The 15356-nt window shown below is 41.1% G+C and overlaps 1 protein-coding gene across 3 annotated transcripts in view; it reads right to left on the reverse strand.

Moving 5' to 3' along the window:
• Positions 1-546: 546 nt before the first annotated feature.
• LOC126471539 (UNC93-like protein) overlaps positions 547-15356 on the reverse strand; it is a 417881-nt gene continuing 403071 nt past the window's right edge. For all 3 annotated transcript variants that reach the window (XM_050099766.1, XM_050099764.1, XM_050099765.1), the window contains one exon: positions 547-1299. In XM_050099766.1, the coding sequence (XP_049955723.1) occupies positions 1079-1299 (221 nt within the window). In that variant the 3' untranslated portion in view covers positions 547-1078. The remainder of the gene's footprint in view (positions 1300-15356) is intronic.

The following is a 15356-nucleotide window of genomic DNA, read 5'->3' on the forward strand; positions in this document are numbered from 1 at the left end:
CGATATGTGAAGCAACACGTCAGCTCTGCGTAATTCTGAACAGCGTTCTCTATCTATCTGTGTGGTATATTACAGAAGACTTTGAAGTCAACGTGCATTCTTACACACGAGAGTGATAAAACCCTTTGGAAGTGAGATTTACCTTGGATGTCACATCGACTCCTTCCACGAAGTTTTTGTAAAGAGTAGTGACACTTACCCGAAAGAACGAGAAGGGTGCATTTAATACATGTCATTTATACCAGAGATAAATGTGTTGAATTTCGAGTAGAATATATGGCACAGTTTACTAACTCGGGTAATGTAGCTCTACCTATCGTTATGACTACATCTCCATTGCTTTCAGTCACCACTCTGCATTGAAAACTCCATATTCATACAACATTTCGCTATTACGATTGGTCAGTTCATTACAGTATCTTCGTGGAAGACGAGCTGAACTATCTTCATAGATTGCCTGTTGTAAAAAACACCAATTATTGTAGTTTCACAGTGCGTTAAAGGTGAGTGAACTTAAAAGACTAAACAAGTGCATTGTTTAAAAAATAGATATTCATGTTTTTGTAGTTGTATTTATCAAAAAATTAAAATCATAAACCCTATAAAACAAGTAGAAGAAAATTTCCTTTACGAAAGTTTAACCGAAAAATATACATTAAATGCGTTAAAACATTCAGGAACATTGCCATGAAAAAAGAACAACAATCGTACTTGCATATTTAGATTACAATCTCAAAAAAGTGCATAGACACAGCTAATACTAAGGAAACCTGAGAAGATTAGTTAAAATAAGTAAAGATGATTATTTCTTAAATAAGTTTTTCCTGTAGAATAAAACAGCATTATCTGCTTGTGAATCTACACGGACGCATCTTTATTTTTATTTTTCGAAATAATGCCCAAGTTTTCTACTAATTTTATTTCAAATGTCCCTTCTGAGATGGATCGGATTATTTATCTGGAACAAGAATATAGGTCACAAATTTCTGTTCACAGAATCTATCAGCTGTCCAGAATGGCAGCAGGCTGATCGCCAAGAGACGCTGCACCGCGATGTATCTTGCAACATCGCTTCCTTTCAAACTTTGCCAGGCAGAATCGATTTCCTCAGAACACAAAACTCAAGTCCCATCCATGCAGCCACACCAACCACGAGCAGGGCCATAATGACATAAATTTTGGCAGAGATGCACAGATAGTGGCTGTAGGAGAAGGCAACCACAAACCCAATGGACTGCCATAGTCGGAAGTTACTGTAAGCGGCATCTTCGTTGCCAGGGAACACTATGGCGTACAGTGCTGTGGAAACAAAACAGAATTTAATTAGCCAATAAGATATCAATTTACATTTCATTGTGTTTTATAGAATGTATTACGTCTAACTTCACATAATATTAAGCAAAACGGAAGAGAGTATTGTGCTACACGATCGTGACCAATTAGAGACGGCTGCCCATTGTCCATATGTCAAGAGAAGATCCCTGACAGCTGAAACGGACTTAGCGCGGCCACTTCAACGAGCAATCATGTAACTCTATCTTGTTTACATTTCTATAGCAACAGTGTTGCCACAATGTCGGGGGGTGTGGATTTCTGTGTTGCAGATGCTGTTTGCAGTTCATAGCTGGTAACAGCGCAGCTAGCTGTCAGAGATTATCTCTCGTCATATAAGTGAGTAGTAACCCCGTCCGCTCTGACGCGCCGTGCTGTAACTCACGGATGTACACTGGGGCTGGGGATATCGTTTTCTACCGTCTCTCCCCACTTCCCCTCCCACAAATGTAACATATCGCCAGGCTCACTTTCAAAGTCCAACATTTGCATATGACTTTCACAATTATTAGACTAAAATTTTAAATTTCTTAGTACAGGGTGATTATAATTAAACTATCAAAACACTGTAGAAATAACACCACTAGTCAGAATGACGTCAAATAGCAACTGAATATTATCGGAGATGGGGGAAAACGTATGTTTTCTGCAACAAGTTCAAATCGAGAAACAGCATTTTCCACTACTGATCGAAGTGTTTCCGGGGTCACGCTTAGAATGTGTTGCACAATGCGTGACTTCAGTGCAGCTAAGTTTGAAATCGGAACACTGAACACAACATGTTTCAGATAGCCGCACAGCCAGAAGATACACGGATTAAGATCAAGTGATCGGGACGGCCAGGCGGTAGGGAAATGGCGGCTGTAATTCTGGCATTTCCGAAATGGCGCTTCAGCAGCTGCTTAACTGAATCTGCAATGTGCGGAGAAGCGACATCTTGCATAAAAGTGATCCCGTCCACACATCTACGCTGTTGGAGAGCTGGAATGACGTGGTTGGGCAAAAGACACGCATAGTGCTTACCAGTGACTGTAAAGGTAACAGGACCGGAAGGAAGCACTTGTCTCTTCGAAAAAATATGGCCCTATGATAAATGATGCCATAAAACCGCCACCACAGTGGCTTTTTCAGGATGAAGTGGTACTGGTTGTTTTGCGTGTGGATTTTCCGTTGCCCATATTCGACAATTCTGTGTATTGACATATCCTGTCAGATGGAAGTGGACTTCGTCTATTCACAAAATCTTCCACAGCCAATCATTGTCCATATCCGTGCGAGCAATAAATTCTAAAGCAAAGGTCTCTCTTGCTCACAGCTACGCACCGTGCTCACGGGTATGTCCAGTGTTCGGGCAATTCTCCGTGCACTACACGTTCGCACATCACTACTCGTGTTATAACACTAACGTGCCGTGAAACACGCTAATGATACCCTCTGAGAGGACTTCAAACTTCGAACGTGTGTGTGTGTGTGTGTGTGTGTGTGTGTGTGTGTGTGTGTGTGTGTGTGTGTGTGTGTCTAACGGAAAAGGGTATCTGACTATAATTTCGAATTTTGTGAAGTTAACAGATAAACAAAAGGGCTTTAACCTTGGGAATTAACAGAAGTGGTAAAATCATAAATGAATGAAAGAAAATGAACGGTCGCCAGCCTAATTAGGCACATTGATTTGGAAATGTGTATTTGAGAAAATTGGATATTTGTTATTGAAGTTACTTTTGTTGAGATTTCCCTTTGAATAGCAAACAGGATACAAACTGCCACAATGCACTCTGTACTGTGTGTAGCACCAGTTACCAATAAAATACACACACACACATACATATATATATATATATATATATATATATATATATATACCAGTAAATTATGGGGAGCAACACTGAAAGGCATTACTTAATCAAATACTGAAACATCAGTGCATGAAGAGCAGAACTAATTTTGGACATGAGGGGTTTCGATCTTGAATGACATGAAAAATACAAATAAAGATGAATAACATCTTATATACATTTTTCAAGCTCCCCTGCATGTAGCAGTTTTCCTTAGCAACGGTAACAGTTCAATTTTTTCTTAATAGGTGGATCTTTGATTATTGCAATAGTAAAAACTAACTCTAAAAGCTAACCATTCACTTAAATTACTTTGCAAGGTAATGAAATACAACATTGGACTTAATTAACTTCAAAACGAACCAGTCGTGATGGGTACCAAAGCTACACTATCTTTGAAAATGTGCATAACTTAACTTCTAACAGACTACCGTAAATTTGTTCATATTGAACATTTTTTGCGCTAGTCACAAGGAAATTGATGATCCGATTAGATTTTTATTGATGCTTTTATTGCCCTTTTTGTCCCCAGGACAATTAAAAACCGATGTTAGTGATGTTTTTTATACGGTGTTTGGCCTCAGGACAATTAAAAACCTGTTTTTCACTTCCGATGTGATATAACCTTGCCGTGGAGGATGGGCTTACGTAACTAACAGTATCACACCTGTACACCCATGCACACTGAGTAGTACAGTTTGTTTAACGTCAGACTTACCCCTTAGGCATTGTTGTTTGATTTGTCATTTGTTTGGTTGGTTTGGTTGTTTGGGGAAGGAGACCAGACAGCGTGGTCATCGGTCTCATCGGATTAGGGAAGGATGGGGAAGGATGTCGGCCGTGCCCTTTCAGAGGAACCATCCCGGCATTTGCCTGGAGTGATTTAGGGAAATCACGGAAAACCTAAATCAGGATGGCCGGACCCGGGATTGAACCGTCGTCCTCCCGAATGCGAGTCCAGTGTGTCATTTGTAGTCGACCACTATTAAATTATGATATTTGCAGTGACATCTATGACTACATTTTGTAACTATCTGTTTGTCTTCTGCCATACGTTTTCCCCCTTCTTCGATAATATTCCGTTGCAATTTGACGTCATTCTGATCAGTGAAGTTATTTATACAGCGGTTTGGAAGATTAAAAAAGAGCAGAGAATTAGGGTGAAGTGTCTTGCTTTCGCGGACGATCTTGCCTTTCTAAGGAACAATAGAGAGGAATCCAAACTTGCATTGGAAAAACTACATGAAATCTCACAGAAAACTGGGCTACAAATCTCCTATGAGAAAACACAGTATATGGAAAACAAACCTGTAGACAATCTCCCCATTACTACTCAACACGGGAAAGTGGCACAAGTTGCCCACTTCAGATATCTGGGAGAGATAATCCAACCATCAGGACTGAACTCAATAGCCAATAAAGACAGAATCTCCAGATTAAAAGAAGCATATAAGCTCACTTGGAATCAATATAATAAGAAATTTATTTCTGTCAATGCGAAACTAAGGCATTACAACACAGTAGTCCTACCAGAAGCACTTTACGCTGCAGAAACTACAGTGATTCATGGTCATACTAAGATCAGAGAGATTGAAAAGCAGGAAAGAAAAATTTTGAGGAATATATATGAACCAGTGTTACGGGAAGGAATTTCGATGAAGAGGGCAACTAGAGAGATTTACAAGGAAATAAAAACAATAACAGACACCATTAGAAAGAGAAGGATGAAATTTTATGGACATATCAGCAGGATGAATAAAAGCAGGATCACAAGAAAAACCTTTGAGATAATAAACAAGAGCAAAAACAAGACAAAGTGGATCACTGAAGCAGAAGAAGACATCAAAGAACTGTGGATCACACAAGACAACATGAACAATAAATAACAGTTCAGAAACATCTTACAGAAACACACACTTAAACAAGAGCATAAGGAGAACAGAACGGGAAAAAGATGGTCGGAAGAGCGCAAGAGAGAATACAGTGAACGTATGAAGAGAATTTGGCAAGAATGAAGAAAGAAGAAGAAATCGTGACTGCTTAAGTTCAATCGCTCTCTCAAAAGGGAATAATCGAAAATAATCATAATATATATACTCATTTGTTTACAACAGTGCTTACTACATTGTTTTAGCATAATGTTCAGGCAGATATACAGGTCTACTTAGGAGAGAAGGTTGCGTTATCGCTGATCACCTCCGCAACAGACCTATGCTCCAAAATAAATGCAGACTCTAGCCAACCGTGCGGGTTGGGCCTAGTATTTGATCAGAACGGCGCCTGTGCAATGTCCACGTCGCAAGTGTCAGTCGTGATCAGAACAGTCTTCTGTGTAGTTGTGAGTACATTATCTCGAGCAAACTGTTGATGCTCGTACGGTGAGTGCTTCCGTCACCGAGCTAGCCAAAGTGTTTGTTGTTTCAAGAGCCACCATGTAGGAGATTTTACAGGAAAAGCGGAAAAACACCATCCGCTAAGTCAAAACGCGGACGGAAGTGTTTGTTAAGTGACCGTGACACGTGGTTATTGAAGAGGATTGTGATGAAAAGTAAGAAAACGACAGCTAAAAAAGTCACTACAGAACTGAATGTCGCACTCGCGAACCCTGTCATCACCAAAACAACAGGAAGAGAGCTCCATAAGCAGTGAATTGCAAGGCGATTCGCAATCCCAAAACGAATCATCAGTGATGCAAATGCCCATAACAGGAGCAATAGAAGAAATTAGTTTGGTCTCATGAGTCTTGTTGCACACTGTTTCCAACTCTTAGCGGCGTTTTCGTCCCACGAGTGAAACATGGCGGCGGTTCGGTGACAATTTGGGTAGCGATATCATGGTATTCCACGGACACCGTGGTTACGCTGCAAAGTCGCAATACTGCCAATGATTATGTGCTCCTTTTGTCCCATGGTACACTGTCCCTTCCTCAATGATGATACTGTGTTCCAATACGACACGGCAAATGTTCACACAACTCGCGTTTCCTATGTCTGGTTTTGTGATCACGTGGATGAATTCTCGCGTCTCGTCTCCTGTGGCCACGGCAGTCACATAATTTCAATATTACTGAGCCTTTGCGGTCTATTTTGGAGACAATGTTGCGTTATCGCTAATCACCTCCGCCACTGTTACCTCCGCTTGCAAATATTTTGCGAGACGAATGGTATGGTTCAAATGGCTCTGAGCACTATGGCACTTAACATCTGTGGACATCAGTCCCCTAGAACTTAGAACTACTTAAACCTAACTAACCTAAGGACATCACACACATCCATGCCCGAGGCAGGATTCGAACCTGCGACCGTAGCAGTAACGCGGTTCCGGACTGAGCGCCTAGAACCGCGAGACCACCGCGGCCGGCACGAATGGTGTAAGATTCCAAAACTGGCTCTGAGCACTATGGGACTCAACATCTGTGGTTATCAGTCCCGTAGAACTTAGAACTACTTAAACCAAACTAACCTAAGGACATTACACACATCCATGCCCGACGCAGGATTCGAACCTGCGACCGTAGCGGTCACGCGGTTCCAGACTGAAGCGCCTAGAATCGTACGGCCATACCGGCCAGCTATAAGATTCCCCTGAAAGCCATACATGACCTGCATTTACCCATTCCGAGATGAGTGGAAACTGTTTTCGATAGCAACTGCCGGCCGAAGTGGCCGTGCGGTTAAAGGCGCTGCAGTCTGGAACCGCAAGACCGCTACGGTCGCAGGTTCGAATCCTGCCTCGGGCATGGATGTTTGTGATGTCCTTAGGTTAGTTAGGTTTAACTAGTTCTAAGTTCTAGGGGACTAATGACCTCAGCAGTTGAGTCCCATAGTGCTCAGAGCCATTTTGAACCAATAGCAACTGTTTTCCTACACTGTGCTATGCGTGGGTAAGTTTTGTGTTTTTGGTTTTTCCATATTTTGTCCACCCTCATGTAACACTTGAAAGGCATTCTTTAGAAAATTTGAGAGGTACCTTTGATTTAAGAAACTTAAAAGCTACAAACTCACACAACCCAAACATTGTGATAATTTATATGATATAAAATTGATGTGTTCACTCACTACAGGTGTGAACAGAGGTCTGTTGTCTATCGCTATGAAAGCGCTAAATTTGAAATTGCTGTTTACCTCATTTGTTTCTGCCTACATTTGAGAAAATCTGTCCGTTTGTTTTTAAGATCTTTTCTTTCTATCTACAGCTACTCAACTTACTGTGGTTTGCCAGTTCATCCTGTGGTCTCACGAATCATGTTAGATGTTTTGTTGACTGTAGGTACGATCAGCCTTGGAAGTGCGATTTTAGCCGGCTGAAATGTTACCTGTCAGGTCCAAATCTGATCCACTTGGCCAGTCCCTCACTTAAGCGACTTATACGTGTCTCGAAATTTCTAGAATTCCTTGCCATTTTCGAGACGCTTTAGTTTTCATGCAATTTTATTCCACGAAAGTTAGCTGTGGAATTTAGAGGCGGACATCTGTAAAAATGTAAACCCTTTTCCTAAAATGATGTTGTGGGGAGGGGCGGTCGTGACCAACATGACACCCTCCTCCCTCACCCTCATCCATGCACAGGGCTTGCGTGGTATGGACCCCATAAGACACTCTAAATTGAGGAGAGCCTACCTCGTCTATGACCGCTGAAACGTCCGCAAGATGCCGGACGTGGTGACCGAACGGTTCTAGGCGCTTCAGTCTGGAACCGCGCGACCGCTACGGTCGCAGGTTCGAATCCTGCCTCGGGCATGGATGTGTGTGATGTCCTTATGTTAGTTAGGTTTAAGTCCCATAGTGCTCAGAGCCATTTGAACCGTCCGCCAGAACGTCGCCAAGTTTGGTCAGAGCTCAGAATTGTTTCGAAGGCGCGATCTGTTGAATATTTTTTAAACTCATCCGACCTTTTCGGAACAATGATGTGAGTCATTGACTCGTTAAAAGTACATACTACCTGCAGGATGCTATCGCTAAACCAACGGATTCACATGATCCGACGGGAGACTCAGTTTCAAGTGTAGGAAACCAGCAGCATAGACGACGGAACCACCAGGTGGCCTAACTTGCTTCGGAAGTGAGCTAGGCTCGAAACACACCCGTGAATGCTCACGACGCAGAGATGACAAACAAAACAGTCAGCTGAACACACATACACTTCGATGGGATGCAGGAACAGTTTTACAAAAGTTAGTCTGTCCAAAACACACAATTAGGCTGTCTTTTAGGAAAAGAGCAGGTACGTTATCGTTTGCCGGCGAGACGATGGCAGATGTATCAGGTTCCGCCATCCGTTGTAAACATCCCTGCTGGATAATACATTCAGGCACCTGCCTTAACGGCGATGTGTTGACAGATGGGCGCATCGCCTCATGTTTTCGATATAATCACACCCTATCATTGCCAATGGCCTTGCTGTGGTATTAACACCGGTTGCCGTCAGATTACAAAAGCTAAGCGCTGTCGACCTTGGCTAGCACTTGGGTCACGAAAGCTGACAACGGCCGGGAGAGCGATGTGCTCACCACATCCACATCCAATGACGCCTATCGGACTGCCATTTGCTTTTACCAAGATGTACAGTGATTCATCAGTCCAAGATATTCTTCTATCTATTCATGCGCCCTTTCTTATTTCTCTTTCCTACGATGTACTTTGAGTAGAGAGACACGAGTGGGCTGCATTTTTTTGGTGTTGCTCATAGCGAAGAGGCTTCTTTAGGGTTCTTCAAAAAGTGCGCCAATTTTCATATATGAAACTACGAATTTTAATTTTTCAAAACATATTAACAAGATACATATTCTTAGTTAGTTAGATGGTTAGTTACATGTTTCGTAGATGATTTGCACTGTTATTTTGTCGAAATGATTAATTAAATTAAAAATTAGATCGGGAAAAGTTAAATTACCAATCACTCGAATCCAGGTATATACAAAATTCATTGTAAAGATTGTGATACGTTCTGTATAGGTCAGACAGCCCGGAACTTTAATGTCAGATACAGAGAACACACTAGAAACACTGAACGCAACCCATCAACCCTCTTTCAACACCTACAGATAGAACAACATACCACAGGCAATATAGAAACAGCAATCCAAATTTTGCATGTAACACCTAAAGGTCGCTTACTCCATATTCTGGAAGAGGTCGAAATCTGCACACATGCACACAAATATCCACAACAAATACTCAACGAGCAATTAGATCTAAAACATAAACACTAGATAGAAAACTTTATTCAAATCATCGATCATGAAAACGGATAAACAACCAAAGACATAAGCTAAGCCAAACCAATCACACATTCACAGATAAAAATAAACAACACGGTAACCAAGGGAAATCGATAAGTAACTGCTCTGATGTAAACGTATAACATCGTTCGTCAAACGTCAAACAAAGAATTGTCACACACAACACATAAAATTCAGGCTACAACTTCCAACAAATATAGTATATGAAAGCTACGTCATAAAATAACTTTAAAAGACGTAAGAAAAACGCTTAAGTGACGAACCAGCGATGTTATAGATGAGTTAAGAATTCCATAAATGTGTGGTTGTCAATCTCATATATGACAAGTAAGCTACCGTCTGCCCTAGAAAATAATATGTAATAAAACCATTACTTTCAGATCGCCTGATGATTCCATAGTGCTGAAACGGGCCAGTCATGATTAAATAAACGTCTAAAAAAAAGTAGCTTTTTGAACTTAATTCATAATGTCTTTATACGACTTATATCGAGCTGATGGCCCATTGGAAACAAAATATAGCGAAGAGTAAACAGCGCAGTCACCACGATTCTGCCGAACTGGAGAGAGTTGTGCCGATCGAAAAATGACGCACAGCAATACTAAATGAAATGTCACGGTGTACCGAGTAATTCTGGGAAGGAACGAGCAAAGCGGAGAAAGGCCGCACTGTGACCCATATGCAGCCCACACACTCTGCCCGTGTGAAGTTTGGCATCTCGTAGTTGGCTCTGATTTACACAATCGAACCCCTTGGAAAGATCACAAAAAGTACAAACTGGCGTATATTATGGTTAATTCTTGTACTATTTGATGAGTGAATGTATAAGTAGCATTTTCAGCCGAGCAACCCTTCTGTATGCCCTCTTGAGTACATTACTTTTTCGAATATTTTGGAAAAAGATGTCCGTAGGGAAACTGGGCGATAATTGTTTAAGTCTGTCTTGTCACCTTTCTTATGAGGTGGTTTAACAAGTGCATATTTTAACCTGTCTGGAAAAATTCCCTGTGCCAGTGATGGATTGCACATATCATTAAAGACAGTATTTATTAAGCTGGAATAACTTTCCAGAATTATGTTTGAAATTCCTTCTACCCCACATGAGCTTCTGTTTTCTATAATTTTTATATTTGTATTAATTTCAGTGAAGCATGTTGGTGCTACTTCTACCCACTTAAAGTTTTATGAAATGTTTTTTTTTTATGTATTCTCTTGCTTGTTCAACTGAACCATTTAATCCTATATTTGCTGCTACTTGTAGAAAGTGACTGTTAAACGTGCTTGAAACTTGCGCATTATCAGTCGCAACATCGACATTCAGTTTAATTGGTTCAAATGGCTCTGAGCACTATGGGACTTAACTTCTGAGAACATCAGTCCCCTAGAACTTAGAACTACTTAAACGTAACTAACCTAAGGACATCACACACATCCATGCCCGAGGCAGGATTCGAACCTGCGACAGTAGCGGTCGCGCGGTTCCAGACTGTACCGCCTAGAACCACTTGGCCACCCCGGCCGCCTCAGTTTACTTGCTAAGGGATCTAATACACTGACTGGCTGTCCTATCTCCCATTTGACAACGTTTCATATAGTTTTAATCTCATTAGCGGCATTATTTATTTCTATTAGGACTGCATGCTTCTGGATATTTTAATTACTTCCATTGCAATGTAATAGAATTTTTGTAAATACATGTAATGTCAGATCTTGACTTACTCTAACTTTTACATAAATTTACCTCTTCCTCTTACATGAGATGTTAATTTTCTTAGTTATCCACAGCTTACTTTATTTAATGATCTTCTAGATAATTAGGTTTGTTTATAAATAAATAAATCTTCTGCTACCAGTCACAATCGTGACTGGTAGCAGAAGATTTATTTATTTATAAACAAACCTATTGTATCTACAGTCGCAGGCTTTCAAAAACCATTTATAATGGATCAAATCAGATTCTAGATAATTTTTAGGAATACAATTTTGAAATATTGTTAAAAATTTGGTATGGAGTAAACTGAATTTGAAATTAGCATCTCTTTCTATATATACTGTACCTCATCCCATACCACCCGTTTTAGCTTACTCTTAAAACGCTGTGTCGTGTTCTCATTAATAAGCTTCACTGTTTTGTATTAACTTGCCTCACGGTTGCAAGATGCCATACCGTTTGTTTTCATTAATTGTGCATCATGATCAGACAGTCCCTTAACTACTGAGTATACAATAAGTGTTTCAGACTGAGCATTGTCTATAAAAATGTTGTCAACCACTGTCCTGCTATTTGTGTTGCACACGATTTGAAAAGTTGGCTACTGAGATTAGTTTGAAACATCTTTTTACTGTCCGTATCTTTTAAGAAATCCGCACTGAAATCTCCACAAACTACTGTTTCTTCTTGTCTGACAGGTAGCTCAATGATGCGTCTAGATTTCTCATAAACAGCTGAAAGTGTCCTAGAGGGGATCTGTAGACTTTTACAATTACCACAGAAGTATTCTGCAGTAACGTGACCACCACCCTTTTCCACTTCAGGTATGGAATGTGATGTCTGGCATATGACATCATCTGCAGTGCTGTCACGCAAGAACTCTCTCTGTGAAATTCGCTGTGCCTGCCTCACGAGACTCCACTAGTACTTCGCAAAATACATGTCGAATTTCTTCTATTAACTCGCGAATGTTGCGGAGTTTGTTGACATATACCAATGATTTAAGGTGACCCCAAAGAAAAAAATCGCAAGTGGTTAAGTCACATGACGTTGGTGGCTGTTCTTGTTCAACATTACGCGACATAAGGCGGTCCAGAAACAACTCTTGGAGCAACTCAATTGTTTCGTGGAAAGTGTGACAGGTGGCGTCATCCTGTTGAAACCGCAACTCTAGAACGTCCATTCCATTTGAATGAGGGCACAAAAAATCTCTTATCATCCTGTGCTATCGGTTTTGCATTAACTGTCACAGTTTGTCCCGCCTCACCTTCAAAAATGAAGAGATCTTGATGCCGCCGGCCCAAAAGCCACACCAAATTGTCACTCGTTGTGGACGCATTTCGCTCTCTTGTAAGGATTTTCTGACCCGCAGATACGGCAATTATATTTATCCACAAATCCATTTTAGAGGAAATGTGACTCGTCACTAATTATGGTGCTTCTCAAAAAATCTTCGTCTTCCTGTCGTCTTCTCAGAAACCAGCTGCTGCGGTAACTGAATTCCGTAAGGGTAATAATGGATATCATATCGGAGAATTCGCTGTACTGACGAACATCCTACGCCCAATTCTTGGGAACAACGAAGAACCGCCCTCACTGGACTAACAGCCACAGCGTCACGAATCACCGCAATGTTTTACAGAGGTCGGCCACAACGAGAGCGCCCGAACCCTTAATGTTCACTGTTGAAGCCGTTTTGTTAAACTCTGAATCAAGTCTGTGAACTGTTGAGTCATTCGATGCCTCACTGCGCCCTAGAGTCGTGAGAAGACGTCTCAAAACTGCTGCATCCGTTCTGATAAAATATTGTCACTATTAGCACACGCTGAGCAGCAGTAAAGGACTCCATGGTTAGACACACAATGAAGAACAGCGTGAAATTCAGACTGAAGCAACAAGAAAGGCAATAGGGTTCAAATGGCTCTGAGCACTATGGGACTCAACTGCTGAGGTCATTAGTCCCCTAGAACTTAGAACTAGTTAAACCTAACTAACCTAAGGACATCACAAACATCCATGCCCGAGGCAGGATTCGAACCTGCGACCGTAGCGGTCTTGCGGTTCCAGACTGCAGCGCCTTTAACCGCACGGCCACTTCGGCCGGCGAAAGGCAATAGGGGTAATTCACTAAATTACAGGCCCATGTTATTAACATCGATATGCAGCAGGATTTTGAAACATATATTGTGTTCGAACATATGAATTACCTCGAAGAGTCGAGACCTTTCAAGAGTCGAGGGACATGAAAGGGAAGCAATGGTTGGGAAGGGAGTGAGACAGGGTTGTTGCCTATCCCCGATGTTATTCAATCAGTATATTGAGCAAGCAGTGAAGGAAACAAATGAAAACTTCGGAGTAGGTATCAAAATACATGGAGAAGAAATAAAAACTGTGAGGTTCGCCGATGACATTGTAATTCTGTCAGAGACAGCAAAGGACTTGGAAGAGCAGTTGAACGGAGTGGACAGTGTCTTGAAAGGAGGATATAAGATGAACATCAACAAGAGCAAAACGAGGATAATGGAATGTAGTCGAATGAAGTCGGGTGATGCTGAGGGAATTAGATTAGGAAATGAGGCGCTTAAAGTAGTAAAGGAGTTTTGCTATTTTGGAAGCAAAATAGCTGATGATGGTCGAAGTAGAGAGGATATAAAATGTAGACTGGCAGTGGCAAGGAAAGCGTTTCTGAAGAAGAGAAATTTGTTAACATCGAGTATAGATTTAAGTGTCAAGAAGTCGTTTCTGAAAGTATTTGTATGGAGTGTAGCCATGTATGAAAGTGAAACATGGACGATAAATAGTTTGGACAAGAAGAGAATAGAAGCTTTCGAAATGTGGTGCTACAGAAGAATGCTGAAGATCAGATGGGTAGATCACATAACGAATGGGTAGGTGCTGAATAGAATTGGGGAGAAGAGGAGTTTGTGGCACAACTTGACTAGGAGAAGGGATCGGTTGGTAGGGCATGTTCTGAGGCATCGAGGGATCACCAATTTAGTATTGGAGGGTAGCGTGGAGGGTAAAAATCGTAGAGGGAGATTAAGAGATGAATACACTAAGCAGATTCAGAAGGATGTAGGTTGCAGTAGGTACTGCGAGATGAAGAAGCTTGCACAGGATAGAGTAGCATGAAGAGCTGCATCAAACCAGCCTCAGGACTGAAGACCACAACAACAACAACAACAACAACAACAACAAAACAACAACAACAACAATAACATATTGAGTTCGAACATATTAATTACCTCGAAGAAAGCGGCAAATTGACACAGAGTTAGAAAACGTTATTCTTGTAAAACACGACTAGCTCTTTACTCACACGAAGTGTTGAGTGCTATTGACAAGAGATTTCAGATTATTCCGTATTCCCAGATTTACGGGAGGCTTTTTTGACACTGTACCGTACACCCGGCTTGTAATCAAATTCCGTGCTTGTGGAATATCGTCTCAGTTACGCGACTGGAGTCGTGATTTCCGTCAGAGAGGTCACAGTTTGCAGTAACAGACGAAAAGTCATTGAATACGGTAACACAGAAGTGATTTCTGGCGTTCCCCAAGGTAGTGTTATAGGCCCTCTGGTGTTCTATATCTATATAAACAATTTAGGAGTCAATTTGAGCAGCCGTCTTAGGTTGTTTGCAGACGATGCTGTTGTTTATTGCCTGGTAAAGTCATCAGAAATTCAAAACAAATTTCAAAAAGATTTAAAAAAGATATCTGTATAATGCGAAAATTGGCAACTGACCCTAAATAATGAAAAGTGTGAGGTCATCCACATGAGTGCTAAGGGGAATCCGCTAAACTTCGCTTACACGATAAATCGGTCAAATCTGAAGGCCGTAAATTATACTAAATACCTAGGAATTACAATTACGAACAACTTAAATTAGAAAGAACACATAGAAAATGTTGCGGGGAAGGCGAACCAAAGACTGCGATTTGTTGGTAGAACACTTAGAAGATGCAACAGATCTGCTAAAGAGACTACGTACACTACGCTTGTCCGTACTCTTTTTGAGTACTGCTGCGCGGTGTAGGATCCTTTTCAGATAGGATCAACGAAGTACATCAAGAAAGTTCAAAGAAAAGCAGTACATTTTGTATTATGGAGAAATAGGGGAGAGAGAGTATCATGGACATGACACAGGATTTGCGATGGACATCATTAAAACAAAGGTTTTTCTCGTTGTGGAGGGATCTTCTCACGAAATAACCAACTTTCTCCTCCGAGTGCGAAAAT

This window comes from Schistocerca serialis, chromosome 3 (genome assembly GCF_023864345.2).
Source record: "Schistocerca serialis cubense isolate TAMUIC-IGC-003099 chromosome 3, iqSchSeri2.2, whole genome shotgun sequence".
Taxonomy (NCBI): Eukaryota; Metazoa; Arthropoda; class Insecta; order Orthoptera; family Acrididae; genus Schistocerca; species Schistocerca serialis.